This window comes from Perca fluviatilis, chromosome 6 (assembly GCF_010015445.1).
Source record: "Perca fluviatilis chromosome 6, GENO_Pfluv_1.0, whole genome shotgun sequence".
NCBI classification, from domain to species: Eukaryota; Metazoa; Chordata; class Actinopteri; order Perciformes; family Percidae; genus Perca; species Perca fluviatilis.
In genome coordinates, this window is record NC_053117.1 from 4,368,971 (window position 1) to 4,389,495 (window position 20,525).

At 40.2% G+C, this 20,525-nt stretch overlaps 1 protein-coding gene across 1 annotated transcript in view; it reads left to right on the forward strand.

Moving 5' to 3' along the window:
• npr3 (natriuretic peptide receptor 3) overlaps positions 1-19,825 on the forward strand; it is a 31,702-nt gene extending 11,877 nt beyond the window's left edge. Inside the window, exons 2-8 of the mRNA XM_039802033.1 lie at positions 4,865-4,987; positions 5,281-5,456; positions 6,925-7,060; positions 10,613-10,707; positions 10,818-10,935; positions 11,055-11,139; positions 19,424-19,825. Coding sequence (XP_039657967.1) covers positions 4,865-4,987; positions 5,281-5,456; positions 6,925-7,060; positions 10,613-10,707; positions 10,818-10,935; positions 11,055-11,139; positions 19,424-19,535 — 845 coding nt within the window. The 3' untranslated portion in view covers positions 19,536-19,825. The remainder of the gene's footprint in view (positions 1-4,864; positions 4,988-5,280; positions 5,457-6,924; positions 7,061-10,612; positions 10,708-10,817; positions 10,936-11,054; positions 11,140-19,423) is intronic.
• Positions 19,826-20,525: the final 700 nt, after the last annotated feature.

Consider the following 20,525-nt stretch of genomic DNA (forward strand, 5'->3'; position numbering starts at 1 on the left):
AATGCTTCATACTGTGCTGGATTACTCTAAGAAATTTGAAGTATTACTCATTGCCTATTCCTTCTAATTTTATAATGACACAAACCAAAATATTCAGCTGATACTGCACACAATTCTTACTTGCATCGCTTCTGTTCATGTCATTTTTACCAGAAACTCATGCTTTGCCTGTAAAAAATCCCCCCACCAGTTTGCTACAGATGTCTGTACCATAGCCTGCACAATATTACAACATACAACAAACACATAGGAGGGAAAATGAAGCACCTCTCTTGTGATTGGTCCGTTTCTGATGCTAATCCTCCTGAGACATGCACTCCCATCCTGAGTCTGTATGAAGTCTTTGTGTTTGGCGAGAGCTCCCCATGGACTCCAGCATAGTTGTAACGCAATGACTCGCTTTTACTGTACGACCACAAATGTCTGCAGGTTCAGCCTGAAAGGGCAGAGGACAATACTGTTACTAACAACAACAGTGAGATAATCATCAATCGGCTTATCCAGCATCCATTACAATTCTAATAAACAGCGTTTATGTATGTCAAGTTTTTCCCCAATCCAACTGAAACAGATTAATCTTACAATGAGCTTTTATATTCCACCTTATACTCTTTTATTTATCCTGTTCACTTTCTGACAGACGGATCTAACAACATAAATCCTTGTTTTTTTTGGAGTAATGGCATTACAAATTTGCAAACCAGCCCCCTATTTGCATATGCTCTAGCTTTAGAAGTTTACAGCCAACACAGGGCATTTGAAATACACTGTGGGTACTCAGTAAGTGCACCATGTGCTGCCCCATTCCTGAGTTAATTTGTAACTAGCATCAGTGCCCTAGCAAAAAGGAAAATCCAGAAGTTTTGAAATATTGCTGGCTGCAAGCGCTGCCCCGTGGAATGGCTTGCAGAGCATACACAGGGCCAGTAGTGTGTGTAGAGCCCAGTGTAATTAAAGGGTGCTATAGTGCTGGCAGGACTGAGGTGAAGTTTGTCCCACTGACTCAAGGGATATTTCAGGAGGTGTGTTTAAGTGACAGAGTTGTGAGGAATGTTCCAGCAAGACTCTGAATCTTCGTTATTAACAGGGACGCTGGGGTTACTGTGTTTTCAATCGCAACCTTTGTTTGTGTAGCTTCTTGTTTGTTGGTTTATTTATTTTTAATCACTGGGACACCAAAGGAAAAGTTCATATCAACCCAGTGCAAAAAAATATTTTGACATTTGATATTTTTTTGGCAGCACATGGCTACATAAAGGGAGAATTCTAACTATGGAGTGTATTAGTGCTATAACTCCTTCTCCTTCATTGATTCAGATGGCATCACATTTAAATGGAACTGTATGAATTATACATATTGATACAGTGACCCTGAGAGCTCACAGCACTGCAAATTAAGAAAACACATGAAAATAGACAAAACTCTGCAAATTAATGGTACGTGTACATATACGCATTTTTCACAGAAGGGATCGCCCCGCTTCCCAGCATTGCAGGCCAGTGGGCAGTTTCTCTTCAATAGTCTAGATCCACAACGATACACTTAGGGATTGTTCAGGTGCCGCCTCATATTCCGCCGGATGTTCATCCCCTTCCTATTTCTTTGTGTTGGCGTTCTAACCTCCGGTGGATTTGTGAGGACTATGGTTAACTGCTCCTCAGATCTCTGCAGGGTAAATCCAGACAGCTAGCTAGACTATCTGTCCAATCAGAGTTTTCTGTTGCATGACTAAAACTACTTTTGAACGTACACACGTTCCACCGAAACAAGTTCCTTCCTGAGACTATTAGCATAGGCGCAGAGGCACCGTTGCTCCGTCCAGCACTTAACATCGCCCAAGACAATTGTGATTGGTTTAAAGAAATGCCAATAAATCAGAGCATGTTTCTCTCACATCCAGGAATGCTGTGTGGACTCGCCAGACCTTCCTTTGCAGCGCTGTGGAGGAAGGTCTGGCAATGCAAGACTACTCTTCAATGACCGCTGATGAGCAAAGAAAACAGGCTCCACCCTCCGACAGCCAGATACACCTGATTGGACAAACGTGTCACGTGGGGCTGTCTGCTCCATAATGGCGGCTCGTTTGGAATACGATCTCTTATTTTACGAAATAGATCACCGAAATGTGTTTCTGAAAACATTTTATGCGAGAAATACGCTATGCATTTGCTGAATCTGTTTTCATTTCAGTTACTACAGTTACTTTTAGAACACGTAATTTGGGGACTAGCAGGTAAACTCCCAGTAGGATTTGCTGTCATGACTAATAAATGAAACCTATCGCATTCCTCAATTTGTTTATTAGTTAAAAATTAAATAGGATAACTGCTGCCTGTTATTTCTTTACAAAAAAGGTCAGTATACATTTTTAAATAGTATTCATGCTGTCAAACTGCAACTGATTTTTGACTACTTTTAAACCATTAATAATGAATACAATATATTTTCGTCCTTGAACAGTACTTGGTGACAGTTTTTTTTATTTTTATTTTATTTAACCAGGTAAACCGATTGAGAACAAATTCTTATTTGGAACAGCGACCTGGCCAAGACAAGACATAAAACGTGCGAGACAACATTTAGTTACACATTAAATACGCAAAAATATAAACATACAAAACACAATAAAGAGTCTACGAAAAAATATGGATCAAATATAAATACTAAGCGTAGTACAGACTCTGTATACAGGTTGTGCAAATGGAATAGTGCAGAAAACATTAAACAGATTTTAAACAAATACGACAGCAGTGCAGGTAAGATTGTGCTGTTATGCAATGGATCTTAAGAGACAATAAAATGAATGTGTGCAATACTGCAAGAGTGATGTCAGAGAGTTAACACAGACAGTGGTCGGACAAGAGCCCAGACAACAGTACTTTAAAATAAAGTAACTATAGCCAGATTACATAACGTTAGCCTGTTTCACAATTAATTTCAATTCAATTTTATTTATAGTATCAAATCATAACAAGAGTTATCTTGAGACACTTTACAGATAGAGTAGGTCTAGACCACACTCTATAATTTACAAAGCCCCAACAATTGTGTGCATTTCGTTAGATTATTTGAATTGGCAGGTTAATAATAGGCTAAAGGCTAACTCTAGGCTAATATCTGAATCATGTTATCACAATGTGGAAAACCTAACTAGGTCTTAGCTCTTGTGCATGTTTTTTTCTTAAATTGCAACACGTTGAGCTCTCAGGGCCACAGTAAATTGACCCTTTTACGTAGTATCAAACAAGTCACTATGACCATTTAATTAATTAAAGTGGTGAACCTACGAAGGGGAAAAGACTGGGGCATGTCATGGAGGGTGATAGCATAGCTGCAAATCTTGTTTATTTGAGTTTATATGCATATCATAACTTTGCAGGAGGTGCCATTGTTCTGTGACTATGATACTGTCATACAGTTTGCTTTTGGTTTTTTGGTTCTTGTAATACGGCAGATGTTGGGAGAGAGATTTCTTTTATGTACTGGGATCAGGGGGTGGGGATGGGGATGTGGATTGGGGGCTTGTTAAAAATGCACTAATGAAAATTCAATAAAAACATTGTTAAAAAAACAAGTCACTATGGATACTGGCCAATTTTGACAAGTCAGTTTTGGTTAATATTTTACATTGCAGGCTGTATTTTGGCGCACAGCACAAAGCGCAGTTCTGACTTGGCAAACTGGCATTTTTCTGAGGTGCGCTGACACTGTGAGTCTGTTCAAAATCACATACGAACAATCAGTATGTACTGCATACTAAATTAATGATTAAGTATACCATTACCAGCACTGTTCACATTGAAGTAAACTCAGCAATACGCCTTCTCTGCATCACGACTGTATCATCACGGCGTTACCGGACCGAGCTGTGCTTTGTTTATCACAAATTTAAATCAACATCACCTCTTTCATTCAATGTAACGTTATTTAAAGGTAAATTTAAACTTAAATATGTTCGTGTTAAATATGTTTTCTATAGCACATTATAAAATGTGTTTTTTATGATCCAACCCTATATTTAAATGGACCACATGGAAGAAAAAATGGTTGTCATAGCACATCTTGCAAACTTTGATTTATTTTCATTTAAGTAGAGGCAAATTAAGAAGTAAATGGAAACAAATAAAGAACAACTACAAGGTGTATCATAAAATCACAAAACAAATCTGAAAACAGTGGCTTAAGTGATGGGGAATTACATATTTATTATGCTCCTCTGTAATTTAACTTAGGATGTGCTCTGTAATAGACATTGACATTCGGCAGAACAAAGCCAAAAGGGAAAGCCAAAAGCCTCCCCAGTGGGAAAAGGAGAGTTAAAGGGCAAAGTTACTGCAGGAGGTGAATTTGAGTCAAAAAGTATAAATATCTGGCAAAAAAAATCTAATCAAACACACTGACATGAAACACATTAATTTTAATTAAATTGTATTCATAGTGTCAAATCATGAGAAACGTTTTCTCAGGACACTTTACAGATAGAGTGTAAACCACACTCTATAGTTTGCTGTCTGAATGCTTTACGCTAAGAATTTCTATTTTCATTTACTGATTTGAATATGTATCCTAAGCACACAAAATAATTATATCACCAATTTATATAACAAACTAAGAACGAAATTCCAAAATATATCAAAGTTAATTATTTTGTTATAAATTTGTGATAAATGCCCGGTGAGAACATCAAACATAAAAATTCATAATGTGCGTTTTAGGTTCCTTCAAGTAATCATATACAATATAATTAATGCAATTGTGGTCCCAATGTAATCAGTAAGGAGTTGTATTCTGTGGTATTCATGCACAAAGCTGACTCTGGCTATTTGCTGTAACTGCATCTTTCTCTGTGTATTTTTCCTGCAGTGGTGATCATGTGCATGGGAGCAGACAAAATACGAGAGATCATGCTGGCTGCACACAGACGACGGTTGACCAATGGCAATTATATTTTCTTCAATGTTGAACTCTTCAATGCCTCTTCCTATGGTAAAGTTACCGTCACATTACTTTTAAATGTGTAAACGTCTTTGGTTTGTGAAATGTTTTGGTGTCTGTTGTGCTATTGTGTTTATTACTTTCAAAAATGTTTTCACCTGAAGGCCTCTGTCCTGTAGCGACTGCACTGTAGCTACTAAGCTCAGCAGCCATGCCTCACTGTAGATGCACTTAGTTTAACTCTCGGGATCAGTATTTAAAAAAATTATTTTGATCAAACAATACTTTTTGACAATAACGTTTGGATAGTGTTTTTTTTTTTAATCTTATGATTTCAATTCTAGGCAATGGCTCGTGGAAGAGAGGGGATAAATATGACAACGATGCGAGGCAGGCCTTTGCTTCTCTGAACATTGTGACACTGCTCAGGACAGTCAAGCCCGACTTTGAAAACTTCTCAGTGGAAATGAAAAAGGCCGTCGAAAAAGCTGGCTTTCTTGACTGCAAGGACTGCGGAAGTGTACGTATGTCTGTTTATTTCATGGAAGTATTAGTGACTAATTTATGGTGCATTTGCAAATGCTGATAAATTAGAACATAAGATCAGACTTTATTTATCCCGAGGGAAGTTGTTGTACAGCAGTTGCTGTACAAAGTAGAAAAGTGTGCAAAAAAAGAATATCAATTAAGTTGCAAGTATAATAATAAACATATATCCAAAATCTACAAAATCCAAAATATACAACTTAAGCATTGTAGTTCACTTTAAATCTTACATGGACTCCTGCCAAATCTACTTTTAGCTGTCTTTATCCAGCCCTCGCCTTATCATCACTTGCTCTGTGGCTGCAAAAAATAACACTGTGCATTATAAAAGTAGTTTTTATACATGTCCACCCAATTGCAAATTTGATTTTCTGAAAATACTACATGGTTATGGCAGTTATACCACAGGGGGACAGCAAGAACTGTGATTGGTCAGAGTGGGCTACTGTGGCTACGTTGGTGGAGATTGTTGATAGTTCCATAGTTTTGCAGTTATTTGGTCTGCAATTTGGTCATATACTGTATATATTTACACTTTCGTCCAGGCTCTTTGAGCACGCCCAGAAACGTCCCGCACACAGGAAAATATAAAGAAACGCGAGAATCCAGGCAGAGGGCAGGGTCTCAGCAGATACAGACACCCACACACTATTGGGTCATAAATGAAGATTGCTTTTGTATTAGTCTATACATAGTTTTATATGAAAAGCATGCATATTATACCTTTTTAAATCGTCAATTCTACGAAGTATGTGTTTTAGGCAAAAGTGGAATTTAGGCCTGGGGTAGGCAGTTTTCCTTTGGCATCACTGGGCTTAAATAATCCATAATAACCTTTCACCATATTGTAATTCAAGTTGTCTGAGAGAAAACTAGATGTCTGCACTTCCTTTTGGCTCTGTTATTAGGCTTTAGAAAATCTACTTTGACCAATCACAGAACACTTCAGAGAGAGGACGTTCCTATTGCATTGGCAACAACTGCCAAGACTGCAAAGCAACTCAAAAAAAGAAAGAGGCACTTATCAAAAGAGAGTCTAAAAGATAGACAATAAATGCAATAAAACACTTATCGGCATCGTCCATATCATCAAAGCGTTCAAATGTTTTGCCTTCTGCTAATCATTCAATTCATCAATTCAAGTTCATGTTTATGTGGCAATCTAAAGCCTGGAATCACAGTATGTCATCTTAATGGGTTTTACAGCCCACAAGTTTGCAAAGAAAACAGGACACCAATTTTCATAGAATTGCGGCTATGTAACAGGATCGGGATCACAATGACCAGATGAAGAACGTGCATATGCCCATCGTCTGGTGGGACGGGCTTAGAACAGAGCCGCTTTTTTTTTTTTTCTACTTTCAGAAAACCTTCGACCCCAGCTATAAGTATACAGTTTGACTGTCATCAGTGTAATTGCAATGTGAAATGTTCCATTTCAGGTCAATATGTTTGTTGAGGGATTCCATGATGCCATGTTGCTGTATGCCATCGCCTTGCATGAAGCCATGAAAAATGGATACAGTAAAAACAATGGATCAGAGATCACCTCACGCATGTGGAACAGAACTTTTGAAGGTAAAACGCACTGCTCACACTGAATCAGTGATGACTGCCAGTATGATTATGTTACTAATGTGGTTTGGTAAAAATCTAATGTGAAAATCTAAGTAGAATTAATTTATTAATTTAATTAATTAATTAATTTAATTGGACCCTCGCACCTCCTTGCACGTCGGGGTTACTGGCAGACGCCGCTCCTTGCGACCGTGCATTTGCGCAGCATTCAGACACTGCAAATTGTCACCAATGAAAAGGGAACTCTCTGCTGGGTTTAATGATACCTCACACAAGACTCTACGTCATACAGTTCATTAGCGGTGACGTGGCTAAAGCATTGGGGGTGGGCTAAACCATGACAAATGAAAACGGAACTATCTGCTCAGTTTAGTGATACCTCACACAATATTGTACAAGAAGCGGGTCATTAGTCATTAAAGGGGGCATGGCTTAAGAATATGGGGAGGGGCAAACCATCACCAATTAAAAAGGAACTCCTTGCTGAGTTCAATGATACATCACACAAGAGTCTACCTTAAACGGTTTACAAGTTATGAAAGGGAGCGTGTCCTGAGTACATTGGCGTTGTTAGAGTATAGGGGCTGGCTCAATATCACAAACCACACATTCTAAGTTTCATGTAAATCGGATGAGGTTTGTCATTTAAGGCTGATTTCCTGTTGCCAGCAGGGGGTACTATGACCAAAAGTCAATATTGGCCTGTAGATGTCCTCAGGCCTGGACTATTGTGTCTTCTATCATGACAAATTTCATCCAGATTGGAAAATGTTCAATCGAGTTACAACAGTTTCCTTGTTCATTGCTAAACGCTCAAAATGGCCACCACGCCACGCCCACACCGTTCAACAAAAAGTCTTGATTTTAATAATTTTTCATCATTGAGTTCTTCAGATAGCAAATACCAAATTTGAAGTTGATCGGATGAAATCTCTAGGAGGAGTTTCTTAGAGTATAGCACCTTGACTTTTAGGTCTACTTCCTGTTGCCACTAGGGGGTGCTACGACTTTGAGCCAATATCTGTCTATATATGTCCTAAGGGATGGACTCTTATGAATCCTGAAAGGTTTCGAGACAATTGGACGATCTACACTCAAGTTACACACACTTCCTGTTTCGATGGCGAAGCGCACAAAATGACCTCCCCGCCACGGCCAGGCCCCATGACCAAAAGTTTTTCTTTTAATAACTTTTCATCTTAAGAGCTTAAGATCGCACAGACCAAATTTGAAGTCAATCAGATGAAATCTCTAGGAGGAGTTCGTTAATATACGACATGTAGAGATGGCCAAAATCACACAAATTTCGAACTTTCAATTCAAAATGGCGGACTTCCTGTTGCATTAAGGGTATGGCTCCAATGAGCTTTTTTGTACGTCTTGACATGCTACATATGTGAACCACGTTTCGTTAGTCTACGTTGAACGTACTGCAGAGGCTCAATTTTTTACATTTTGTAGGGGGCGCTAGCAAGACATTTTTGTGCGCCTATTTCCAAAACCCTTAAAATACGTAAACTTTCACCAGGCTTGATGCGACCGCCAATTTTGGTGAGGTTTTTGAGTATGTTAAGCCCCTCAAAAAAGGCGATTCATTTCCAGAAAAGAATAATTTCTTTAATTCCAATAGGGCCTTCGCCACTGTCGGTGCTCAGGCCCTAATTATTTAAAATATCCTTAAAATGATATACAGCATTGCAAAGCTTATAAGAGTAGATTTACTCCAAAAAAATGTGGTATGTTTGCTTTTGGTTTTCCTTTTTAAAAAAAATCATGATGTCACAGGCTTAAACATGGATGACTTTTTCTAAATCTTAAGGTGATAAGAAAGTCCTGATATTTGGGTACAGATCTGAACTGGAAGAAGCTAGATTTTATAACTGTGTTTACTTGTCTATCAAATTACAAAGTGATTTCAAGGTTTGCATAGAGTTTGATGTGGTTGAGTAACTGGTTAAGGGACTGGGTGCTGGTGGGAGTTAAACAATATGATCTCTGTTTTGCTTTGATTGGCTGTTAGCCATCCATCCTTTGATATCATTCAGACATCTTGCAAGAGTAGTGGGTCAAGAATGGTCATTGGGTTGGATGGGAAGGTACAGCTGTGTGTCATCCACGTAGCAGTGGAATGAGATTCATGAGGGAAAATAGGAGGAGACTAAGGACTGAGCCTTGAGGGACTCCACGTGAGAGAAATGCAGTGATAGAGAATAATTTGTTAATAGTTACGGTCCTATCTGTGATATAAGCATGGACGTCAGAGCCATTATATAAGTGTGGGACAAGTCACACCCACTTTTTAAAGTTATGAATTTAGACCTCTGTGCACTGGCAGCATTCATCTGAATGTACGGCAGTACAAAGATCTGGTTGAAAATTAACAAACTTTCCCTTAAGATACCAGCTAAAGCAAGGGCTAGCTTGGTTGACAAGGTGCTACAGAACGCTGAACAAGAAATTTTTATTCGACCAAAATGTTCAATCAACTGTCAAAGCACACGGTGAGAGGGTCCAAGTTTAAGACGGAAACATGGACAACATCCCAAAAGAAGTTCACGGCTATTGTCATGTACACAATGCCATGGCTAGCATTGCTAAGCCCCTATCATTATTGACAGGTTGGCTTGTAGCCAATCCCCTAAAGCATCCCCTGCTTTATTAACAATGTTTAAATAAATGGGGCCAACATTTACAAACTTAAGACTTGAAACTAGCAATTGAGACAATAAACTCATTATGAAAATGTTTTTTGAGATGATAAATCCAGTGAGAAGTAGTGTTATTTTCTCATAGACTTTTTTACAAGCCAACTTTTCTTGAAGTCTGCCTCTTCTGGAAATTGGATATAATGCAGGTTTAAGGTACTTTCGCAATGGCTTAACTTATCAGACCGGTTTGCCCTGTTAACATTTTTTTTGGCATGATGCTGTTACTTCAAACTCAATATTTCCTGCATTCCAAATTAAAAGTCCTGTAGCATTTCAGTGAACAGAATCCATTCATTTCAACAGGGCGTTTATTGGCAAATTTTTGCAGGAGCGTGTCGTGTCAGTGACATACCGTACTTCAAATGTAACTATTGCCATCTTGTGGCACTTGTGCGTTAATATGGCTTTGGCTGGGGCATAAACACACATCCACAGTGACTACAATCGGACAATAACACTGAGTAATCCAGAACAACAAAGTGTTAAAAAATAAGCATGATTATATTGGTGATTTTGTTCAATTAAAGGCATGGAAATGTGCATTATGTGTGACAAATGGCACCAGAAGTATTACATTTTTTTTTTTCCCAGCCTGTATTTCGGTCTGGCTTTAATTTGTTTGTGGCACCCATGTCCTCTGCCATTACTTGAGACCCAGCTTTTATTTGACTACGGGCTTTTTATTTTTAAAAAAACTACAGTATGTGTGTTTGAATGAAATGTTTGATTATATTTCCTGGAATGGCATTGCAGTAAGCTAGAGTAGTGGCAAAAATATTTGTTCCTATATTTTCTTCAGAGCGTGGCTAAATTATGTTGTCATTATTTTCATGGGGGTGGACAGGAATTGCTGGCCAGGTATCTATGGATGTCAATGGTGACAGAAATGGAGATTTCTCTTTGATGGCCATGACGAATGTTGAGGCAGGAACCTATGAGGTAAGAAGTAGCAAAATTCCAACATTGTTACATCTTTGCTAACAGGCAAAATATGGTAAATGTGCTAGTGGAAATTCAACTGGATGAAAATATCTTATACTAACTTACAGGTGGTGGCCAACTACTTAGGGAAAAATGAAACTTTTCAGCTGCTGCCTGCCTTCAACGCTGACCATTTCACCCTGAGAGGAAGACATAAAACACACACAGAGATACCCGACAAATCATGTAATTGGACACAACTGTTTACTGACACCTGTGAAATTTAACTTGGAATTTGTATGTTATGTACAGTATGTTTGACAGAGTACATGTTGTTTTTAATCAATAACTGCTCTTCCAAACAGGTGGACTAGGAGTATCAGCGTTGACTGGAGTCATAGTGGGAGCTGTTCTAGGAACTGCAATGCTTATAGCATTCTACTTTTTCAGGTAAAAAGGTGATAGTTATCTGCTCATTTATAATAATATTATTGGGTTCAAGTACTACAGTGTCTCTCAGGTACTGGCTCAGCGGTCAATTTACCATGTTGATCTGCCTTCCCACTCAAATGCCTTGCGACTATTTTGATACGGTGGCCCTGAAGTGCAAAACACAGCAGCAAAGCACAAAACACAAAACGGCAAATCATAAAAACACAACAGTATTTACTGTGACTTAAAATGGAATAGGTAGGTACGTATTGAACAATGATTCCTTGTCACTGATTGGGTGCACTGTCTGGCAGTCTGCGAGAAATGGAACTACTTCCTCTTTGGTTTCTTTGAACTGGATGCCTTGCGGCACATGGATTTGAAGATGCCGCTTTTATTTTATACTTAAATCATGTTTCAGTGTGTGTAACTCATTCACATTTGCACAAGTACTTTGCTCAGTTCAAACAATTCTGCATCTATTATGAGTACTATGGTTGCCTACACGACAATGTGACGAGCTCCTGGAGTACCGTGTGGAGCTGGATTTCCTTCAGCATATATACCGGAGGAGATATGTAGACACTATTTCCCTTTTCTTCCATCGATCATTATTGGGAACTTGAGGTCACCTGCCAACAAGAAAGATGATCTAACAGCTTTGGTAAACCATTGGCCATCGGTCCTACAGGGAGGGCAGTTTGCTCTGCTTTACTGGGAAAATGCTGCATGGGAATATACCGGACAATCTCCTGGAAGTAGTCGTCATCACGCCGGTATGAGCCGACTGGGGGAAACGGAGCGGTAAGAAGAGAGGAGAAGGTAGGCTGTTAGCTGTAAATTCACCACTTCTAAGCAGAAGGTAGAAGATAGCGTTATTGCAAAGCATCACAGGACAAGGCCTCTCTTCCTACTGGAGAGCCGCGTGAAAGCAAGAAGCGCTCTGCAGCTATTTCTGCGTCCTGAAATGTCTCCAGAAGTATATATATATATATATATATATATATATATACACACACAAAATAAATATATATATATATATATATTTTGTGTGTATGTATGTGTATATATATATATATATATACTACCGGTCAAAAGTTTTAGAACACCCCAGTTTTTTATGAATTTTTCATTTTTTTTTTATCAATTTATGAACCAAAATGTATTCTAAATTTTTGACTCATCAAAGTAGCCATCTTTGGCAGATGTAACAGCTGAACACACTCGTGGCATTCTTTCTACAATGGAAATCAAATATTCTTCAGAAAGTTCTTCCCAACTCTGTTGCAGAAGTTCCCATAAATGTGTGGCACTTGGAGGTCGCTTTGCTTTCACTTTTCTGTCCAGTTCATCCCAAACCAGCTCAATGGGGTTTAAGTCTGGTGACTGGGCAGGCCACTCCATGTTTTTAAGCTTACCATCTTGTTCTTTTTTGCTAAGGTAGTTTTGGCATAGCTTGGACTTATGTTCTGGGTCATTATCTTGCTGTAGGATGAACCCCTGACCAACTAGGCCCATACCAGAGGGTACTGCATGGCGCTGCAAAATGCTGTGGTAGCCGTTTTGGTTCAGTGTGCCTTTCACTCTGTACGAATCACCGACCCTGGATCCAGCAAAACAGCCCCAGACCATCACGCTTCCTCCTCCATGTTTGACAGTTGATGGCACACACTGAGGATCCATCATTTCAGCTACTCAACGGCGTACAAAAATCCTGCGTGATGAACCGAAGATTTCAAATTTTTATTTATCAGTCCATAACACCTTCTTCCAGTCTTCAGTAGTCCATTGAAGATATTTCTTGGCCCAGGCAAGCCTCCTTTTCTTATTCTGACGTCTTAGCAATGGCTTTCTTGCTGCAACTCGACCTATCACACCTGCTGCTCCAAGTCTTCTCTTTACAGTTGAAACTGAGACTTGCTTATTACGACCACTAGTAAGCTGTGCTTGAAGCTGTTGTCCTGTGAGCCGCCTATCACGCAAGCTGTTGACTCTCAGAAACTTGTCTTCTGATTCTGTTGTGGCTTTGGGTCTGCCAGACCTCTTCCTGTCAGAGTTTCCCCCAGTTTCTAAGTGCCTTTTGATGGAGAAGAATACTGTACTCACTGACACCTTGACTTTCTTCGCAATTTCTCTGTAGGAAAGACCAACATTCTTAAGTGTTACAATGGTCTGTCTCTCTTCCATTGTTAATAGCCTTTTTTTCCACCATTTTTATTGCAACCCACTACTTTCTGCAGTACAATACTATTCATATAATTCTCACGAGGGTACGGTACCACAGTGTGTTCCAACAATACTTTTATACAAATAACGGGGGTGGTAAGTAATCCAGACAAGTTGGGACACCTCTGGGAATTGGTAGCACCAACTTTCAAAGCTTGATCAACATACATATACATACATATATATATATATATATATATATATATATATATATATATATATATATATATATATATATATATGTATGTATATGTATGTATATATATATATATATTTATATATATGTATATATGTATATGGATATATATATATATATATATATATATATATATATATGTATATGTGTGTATATGTATATGTGTGTGTATATATATATATATGTATATGTGTGTGTATATATAATAATAATAATAATAAATTGAATTTATATAGCTTTCATGGACTCAAAGTCGCTTTACAGGGCAGGGTAGATTATAAAAACATAACAAAACAAAACGAGCAAACAAAACAAGTAGAACAAAACAAGATACAGATGAAAAAGGGAGGGGGGGGTGGACTATGGGTAGGCTGAGGTGAAGAGATGGGTCTTGAGGCGGGACTGGAAGATGGTGAGGGACTCAGAGGTGCGGATCTCTTGGGGAGGGAGTTCCAGAGCCTGGGAGCTGCTCTGGAGAAGGCTCTGTCCCCAAAACAGCGCAGGTTGGACTTTTGGATGGAGAGGAGACCGGCTGAGGTGGATCTGAGGGACCGTGAGGGTTGGTAAGGGAGAGGAGGTCAGTGAGGTATGAGGGGGCCAGATGGTGGAGGGCTTTATAGGTGAGGACCAGGATTTTGTAGGTGATCCGGTGGGAAATGGGAAGCCAGTGGAGTTGTTTTAGGACTGGAGTGATGTGGTGCCAGGATTTGGAGCAGGTAATGAGGCGGGCGGCTGAGTTCGGACCAGTTGGAGTCGGTTGATGTTGGTAGAGCTGATGCCGAGGAGAAGTGAGTTGCAGTAGTCCAGTCGGGAGGAGATGAAGGCGCAATGAGTCTTTCAGCAGCGGGGGGTGTGAGAGAGGGTCTGATTTTGGCGATGTTGCGGAGGTGAAAGAAGGAGGTTTTTAGACTTGGACGGATGTGAGGCCCAAGGGAGAGGGTGGAATCAAAGATAACGCGTAAGTTGCGGGCCTGGGGAGATGGGGGAGACAATGGTGCCGCCGATGGTGAGAGTGGGGTATTGGTTTTGCTGAGTGTGGATTTGGAGCCGATCAGAAGGAATTCTGTTTTGTCGCTGTTGAGTTTGAGGAAGTTGTGTTGCATCCAGGTTTTAATAGCTGACAGACAGGAGTTGATGTGGGAGAGGGGAGGATTGTTGGGGATTTGGTGCTGAGGTAGATCTGGGTGCCGTCAGCATAGCAGTGGAAGTCCAGGTTGAAGTGGCGGAGTATCTGACCAAGAGGGAGGATGTAGATGATGAAGAGGAGGGGGCCAGTCGGCCTTCCTGGGGAACACCTTGAGTGACTGTGGCTGTGGCAGAGGTGTGGTAATGTGGAGGGAGATGAAATGGGGATCTGTTGGAAAGGTAGGAGTGGGACGCAGCTGGAGTGCAGTACTCGGCCGATACCGGAGGTCTTTGAGTCTGGTGAGCAGGATGTTATGGCTCACAGTATCGAAGGCTGCACTCAGGTCGAGGAGGATGAGGATGTTGAGGGAACCGGTGTCAGCAAAGGTGAGGGAGGTCGTTGAGGACTTTGAGGAGAGCGGTTTCTGTGCTGTGTAGGGGCCAAAACCAGATTGGAGAGGTCCGAATAGGTTATTGGCAAGAAGATGGGTTTGTAGTTGGGAGGCTAATTATGGCGTTCCGGGGTTTTAGACAGAAAGGGGAGGTTGGATATTGGGCGGTAGTTGTTGAGAGAGGAGGGATCCAGACCAGGTTTTTAAGGATTGGGGTGACAGCGGCAGTTTTGAAAGCAGAGGGGACAGTTCCAAGGGACAGTGAGGAGTTGAAGAGGTTAGTGAGGTAGGGGCATAGGACCGGGAGGCAGGACTTCAGAAGTGGAGTAGGAGGGGGTCAAGGGAGCAGGTAGTGGGTTTGAGAGAGCTGATGAGTTTGGAGATTTCAGGAGGAGTGACTGGGTTAAACTGGGAGAGGAGGAAGTGTGGAGGAGGGGTCGGGAGGTCTGGAGGGATGGAGAGAGGAGGGTCCAAGGTAGGTGCTGGAGTAGATCCTGGAAGGTCAGATACAGGGGATAGGGATTTGTAAATGAGATTGATTTTGTCAGTGAAAAAGTGGAGGAATGAGTTGCAGAGATCCGGAGTAGAGGTAAGGAGGCTGTTGGTCCGGAGGCTTGATGAGGTTGTTCAATGTGGAGAAAGAGGGTTCTGGGGTTTTGGCAGGGGTCGGTGAGGATGGTGGAGAGGTAGGCAGATTTGGCAGCAATGAGGGGACCTTTGTAGGCGATGAGATGGGATTTATAGGCTTCATGATGGACTGTGAGGGATGATTTCTTTGTAGACGTTCAAGTTGGCGGCCAGTTTGTTTCATTTTCGGAGTGCAGGTGTGTACCAGGGTGAAGAGGTGTTAAAAGTGACGAGTTTTGTTTTGAGGGGGCCAGGGTGTTGAGGGAGGTAGACAAGGTGGAGTTGAGGTGGTCTGTGAGGTCATCGGGTGAGGTGAGGGTTTGAGTCCAGGTGGAGAGTGGTGGAGAGCAGGTCAGAGAGATGTGGTGGGGATTGATAGATTTGAGGTTGCGGAAGGTGATTTCTGAGGAGGCGCGGGGCGTGGGGTTGGAGAAGGGATGGTGAACCGTATCAGTTTGTGATCGAGAGAGGGAAAGAGGCCATGGATGGAGGTCGAGCACTGGTTGGTTGGTGGAGCAGACCAGGTCGAGGATGTGACCTTTTCATGGGTGGGGAATGTGACATGTTGGGTGAGAGAGAAGTTATCCAGTAAAATTTTTGAATTCTGATGAGAGCTTGCATGTGGGGGAGTCCATCTGGATGTTTAAGTCACCGAGTAGCAGCAGACGTGGAGAGAGAGATGAGGCTAGTGTGAGGAGTTCAGTAAAATCAGAGAGGAAGGAGGGATTTGGTTTAGGTGGCCGGTAAAATGAGGATGACTGTCATGGAGGAAAGTGTTTTGAAGGCGGAGATATTCAAACGATGATACTGAGGGGAGGGTGAGTTCTGTGATCCGGAAGTTCTGATTGAAAATGACGGCGAGGCCACCTCCACGGTGGGAGGGGCGGGGTTGCTGATGTAGTTGTAGCCAGGGGGATGCTTGGTTGAGGGAGAAGAAGTCGCTGGGTTGTTGCCAGTTTTCGGTGAGCAGAAGGAAGTCAAGAGTGTTGTCGAGGATTAGTTCATGGAGGACAGGGGGTTTTAGTGTTGAGCCGACCGGGTGTTGAGGAGGGCAAAGTGTGGCATGGTGAGAGGGTGGTGGGATGGGGGCAGGCTGGAGAGATCTGAGGTTGTCCCGTTAGCAGTGCGGTGGTCGTTGGGGTGTGGGGTTATTGCAGTTGAGGGGGAAGGTGGTCGATTAGCAAATGATTGGAGTGTATGATTGAGTGTATGTGAAGTGGGGAAAGCACTGTAGTCCGGTCCGGGTTTTCTGTGTAGCCTGATGATGCGTTCAGCCCTATGTGAACCAGTGGGTGAAGCATCCAGATGACGTGGGACAGGTGCAACAGAGCGTGCAGGTGACCAGATGGATGGAATGGATTGTCCGTGGTGGGAAGAAAACAAACTTGCGGGCGAGAGCTTCTGTGGATGTAACGGGGCCGACGTAGAAGTCCGAGCTGTTTGATGACTGGGATGCAGGATGGAATGGAGTAGTTGACGAACGGGACCAGTTGCAGAGTTGAATATTTGATCATGATGCCGAGCGGAGGGACGGAGAGCTCCGTGATAGTGGTTAGCCGTGGGCTAGGAGCACAGAGGTGGAGGTGGAGATGGATGAATGAGGTGATTGCCAAAATGATCCACAGCATGACCGGAAGAGAGGAATGTCTAGTCTTGGTCGCGGCTCGCATCTGGTGGAGGTTGCCCATGAGGAGGAGGTCAAGGCAATCGGGTTAGCCGCGAAGCAGGGATTTGCGCCACGCGTTTGGTGAACGGGGGCAGCTAGCTAGCGCTAACCGGACAGGCAAGAGTCCGGTCAAGGAGCCCCAGGCGGCCGGGAACCAGCAGAGAGACTGTCCAGAGGTACAGAGGCTGTCCAGAGGTAGGGGTTACAAGCGAACACAAACACAAGAGAATAGCAGACGAATAGCAGATGAATAGCAGACGGAGAAGCGGCATAACCAGCCTCCTCTAACACATGGGTGGTGGAGATGGATTATAAATATGTATATATGTGTGTGTGATATATATATATATATGTGTGTATAGTAGATGTATATATATATATATATGTGTGTGTGTGTGTGTGTATGATGTATATATAAGAGTTATTATATATATATATATATATGTGTGTGTATATATGTATATATATATATATGTGTGTATATATATATATGTATGTATATATGTGTGTATGTGTATATATATATATATATATATATATATATATATAGTATGTATATGTGTGTGTGTGTATATATATATATATATATATATGTATATATATAAAAAATATATATATATATAAGGTGGGACTGGCCTATGTAGAGTGGAAGATATTATTAACTATTTTTAATATTTTTTTTTTTATTTTTATTTTATTTTTTTATTTATTATTTATTATTTTTTATTTTATTTTTTTATATTTAGTAATGCATTAAGCTGTGTGTTATTTCGCTTTTTTTTTTTTATATTACTTTTTTTTTTTTTTTTTTTTATTTTTTACTTTTTTTTTTATTTTTTTTTATTTTATTTTATTTTTATTTTTTTTTTTTCTTTTTTTTTTTTATATTTTTTTTTTTTTTTTATTTTTTTTATTTTTTTTTTTTTTAATTTTTATAAAACAAACAGCAACAGTATTTTCATATAGGAGACAGTGTAGGATACATAAATAAATGTGATTTCTACTTTATCAATGGATAAGTAGAGAAGGCATGAAACCATTGTTGCATGAATACGATTTTATACAATGAAGGATAGTAGAGTGATGAAAGTAAACTTGGATTGATGTAGGGATGGTGTATAATGGAATTTTCTCTGTAGGCTTGTGGACAGGAATTGTGAAGGCATGGACATGGAACATGCAAAATAGGAATGAAACAACCACAGAAAGTTAATTTTTATATGATCAGTCAGTTATAAAGAAAAGGACCATAAATTTTTTTTTTTAAAGAATTGAAAGATTTATTTTTTTGTTTTCTTCCTTATGGATACAGCCCAAGAAGAATGGATGCAAGTAAGGCAGTATTGGTGCATGCAGCCCACTACCACCACTCCCTTACCAACACCCCTTATCAAAATACCAATATAAAATTTTTATAAAAGTTATATATTGTTCTTGCTTTCTTTTTTACCTATACCTTAAGTATGTACGTTTGTCCTCACGCCCCAACCCACCCCCCCCCTCGCTAAAATAAAAAAAAAAAAAATTTAATTAAAAGTTAAATTACATTAATTCCGGGTTAGTATTGCAGTTTGAGTGGGTGCAATAAATGGAAGTGTTTTTGCAATGGAAGTCAAAAACAGCCAAGCTTACTTATTTTTAATGCCTATATCTCGAGTTCACTAGTTAATTAAGCTAGTTAATCGATCACTAGTTAATTATTTTGTCACAAAATCAAGCATTTTCACTTTATAACCAGGGTGCAATTTGTGAAAAAAGCAGAACAAAACAGAACATGTAAGAATTAAATCAGCCGTCCAATACTACCATGGATATAGAGCCACTCGGCCAGCCATGCCAAAACACTTATTTATTAACTTCAATATCCAATGGAAAATAATCTCAGAATGAAATAGCACAACGTGGTGTCAACAAAAAACACAGCGCTCTCAAGCTGGAGAGCGGAGTTCACCTGTGCGGAGTGTTTTTGGTGAGAAAGACTTAATGAAAAGTGAAAGGAATGATGGTGAAAACTACAGAAAAAAACAGAAGATTTTTTTTCTTTCTCTAATGTGATTCATTCCTCTGCAGAAAAAACTACAGGATAACCATTGAGCGGCGCACACATAGTGAAGAGTGTGACACCGGGAAGCACCGTCAGTTACGAGAGGACTCCATCAGATCGCACTTCTCAGCAGCATAATCCTCAGCAGGAGCAGCAGTCCCTTCACAGAGAATCACACATCTGAATGTGACCAAAGACTTTGCAATGGTTGTCAGTGGAGCCATGCTGTTTAAAAATGAGACGTTTTGTGTTGTATCCTTTAATGTTAATTGACTTATTGTAACTCAGGACAGTTGTAACAGTCACAAAGCACCACTTACTTTGATTGTTCTCCATACAAAAGGTATATGATTGTATTGGTGGATAGAAAGCTTTGGCCCTAGTATTCTTTAAGGATTTTTAAAGAATGTTTTCACTTTTTATTTTCAGATTGTGGTTACCACGACTGTGAATGATTCAGACTGTGTATCTAACGCTACATTTGCATGCACTAGTGGGGGGAGTGAGGTCTACTTTCGCCTCTCAGGTCAAAGGACAGGACAAACAGAGGCCTCATGTTTAAGGTTGGTAAACAACAATGGCAGAGCAAAACTTTTAAGACATGCTACAGCTGGAGCTAACCGACTAAAAAGGGATATAGGTTCGATCTATATCTATAGGCTATAAGCTACTGATATTAAGCTACTGACGTTGTAAGGTTTTCAGTTGACCATAACCTTTCTGAAATCCAGCAGCCTCCATACAAATCAAATTTCTCATTCCTAACTGAGCTCATTGCTGAAATGAGAAATGAGAAACACTGGGTCACATATCATTGAGTACATCTCTTCTACATCTTTAGATTGGCTCATTTACAATATTTTCTTTTTAATACATTGCTACCTGCATAATAAGTTGTGGTTCTACATTCTGATAAGGCTTTGTTTACTTATCTAAGATTACTTTATTAATTGTTGATCAATCATTCACAATGCTTTATAAAGCAGTAGCCTAATAAGCCAGAGAACAACTTAGGTTGGGTTGTATTCATTTTGGCTTTAAAGCTGACCATTCTCCCAATGAAAATGAGAACTACAATTTATTGCAACTTGGGTTTTATTTTCATAACTCTGGCCTTTAGTGCTATCA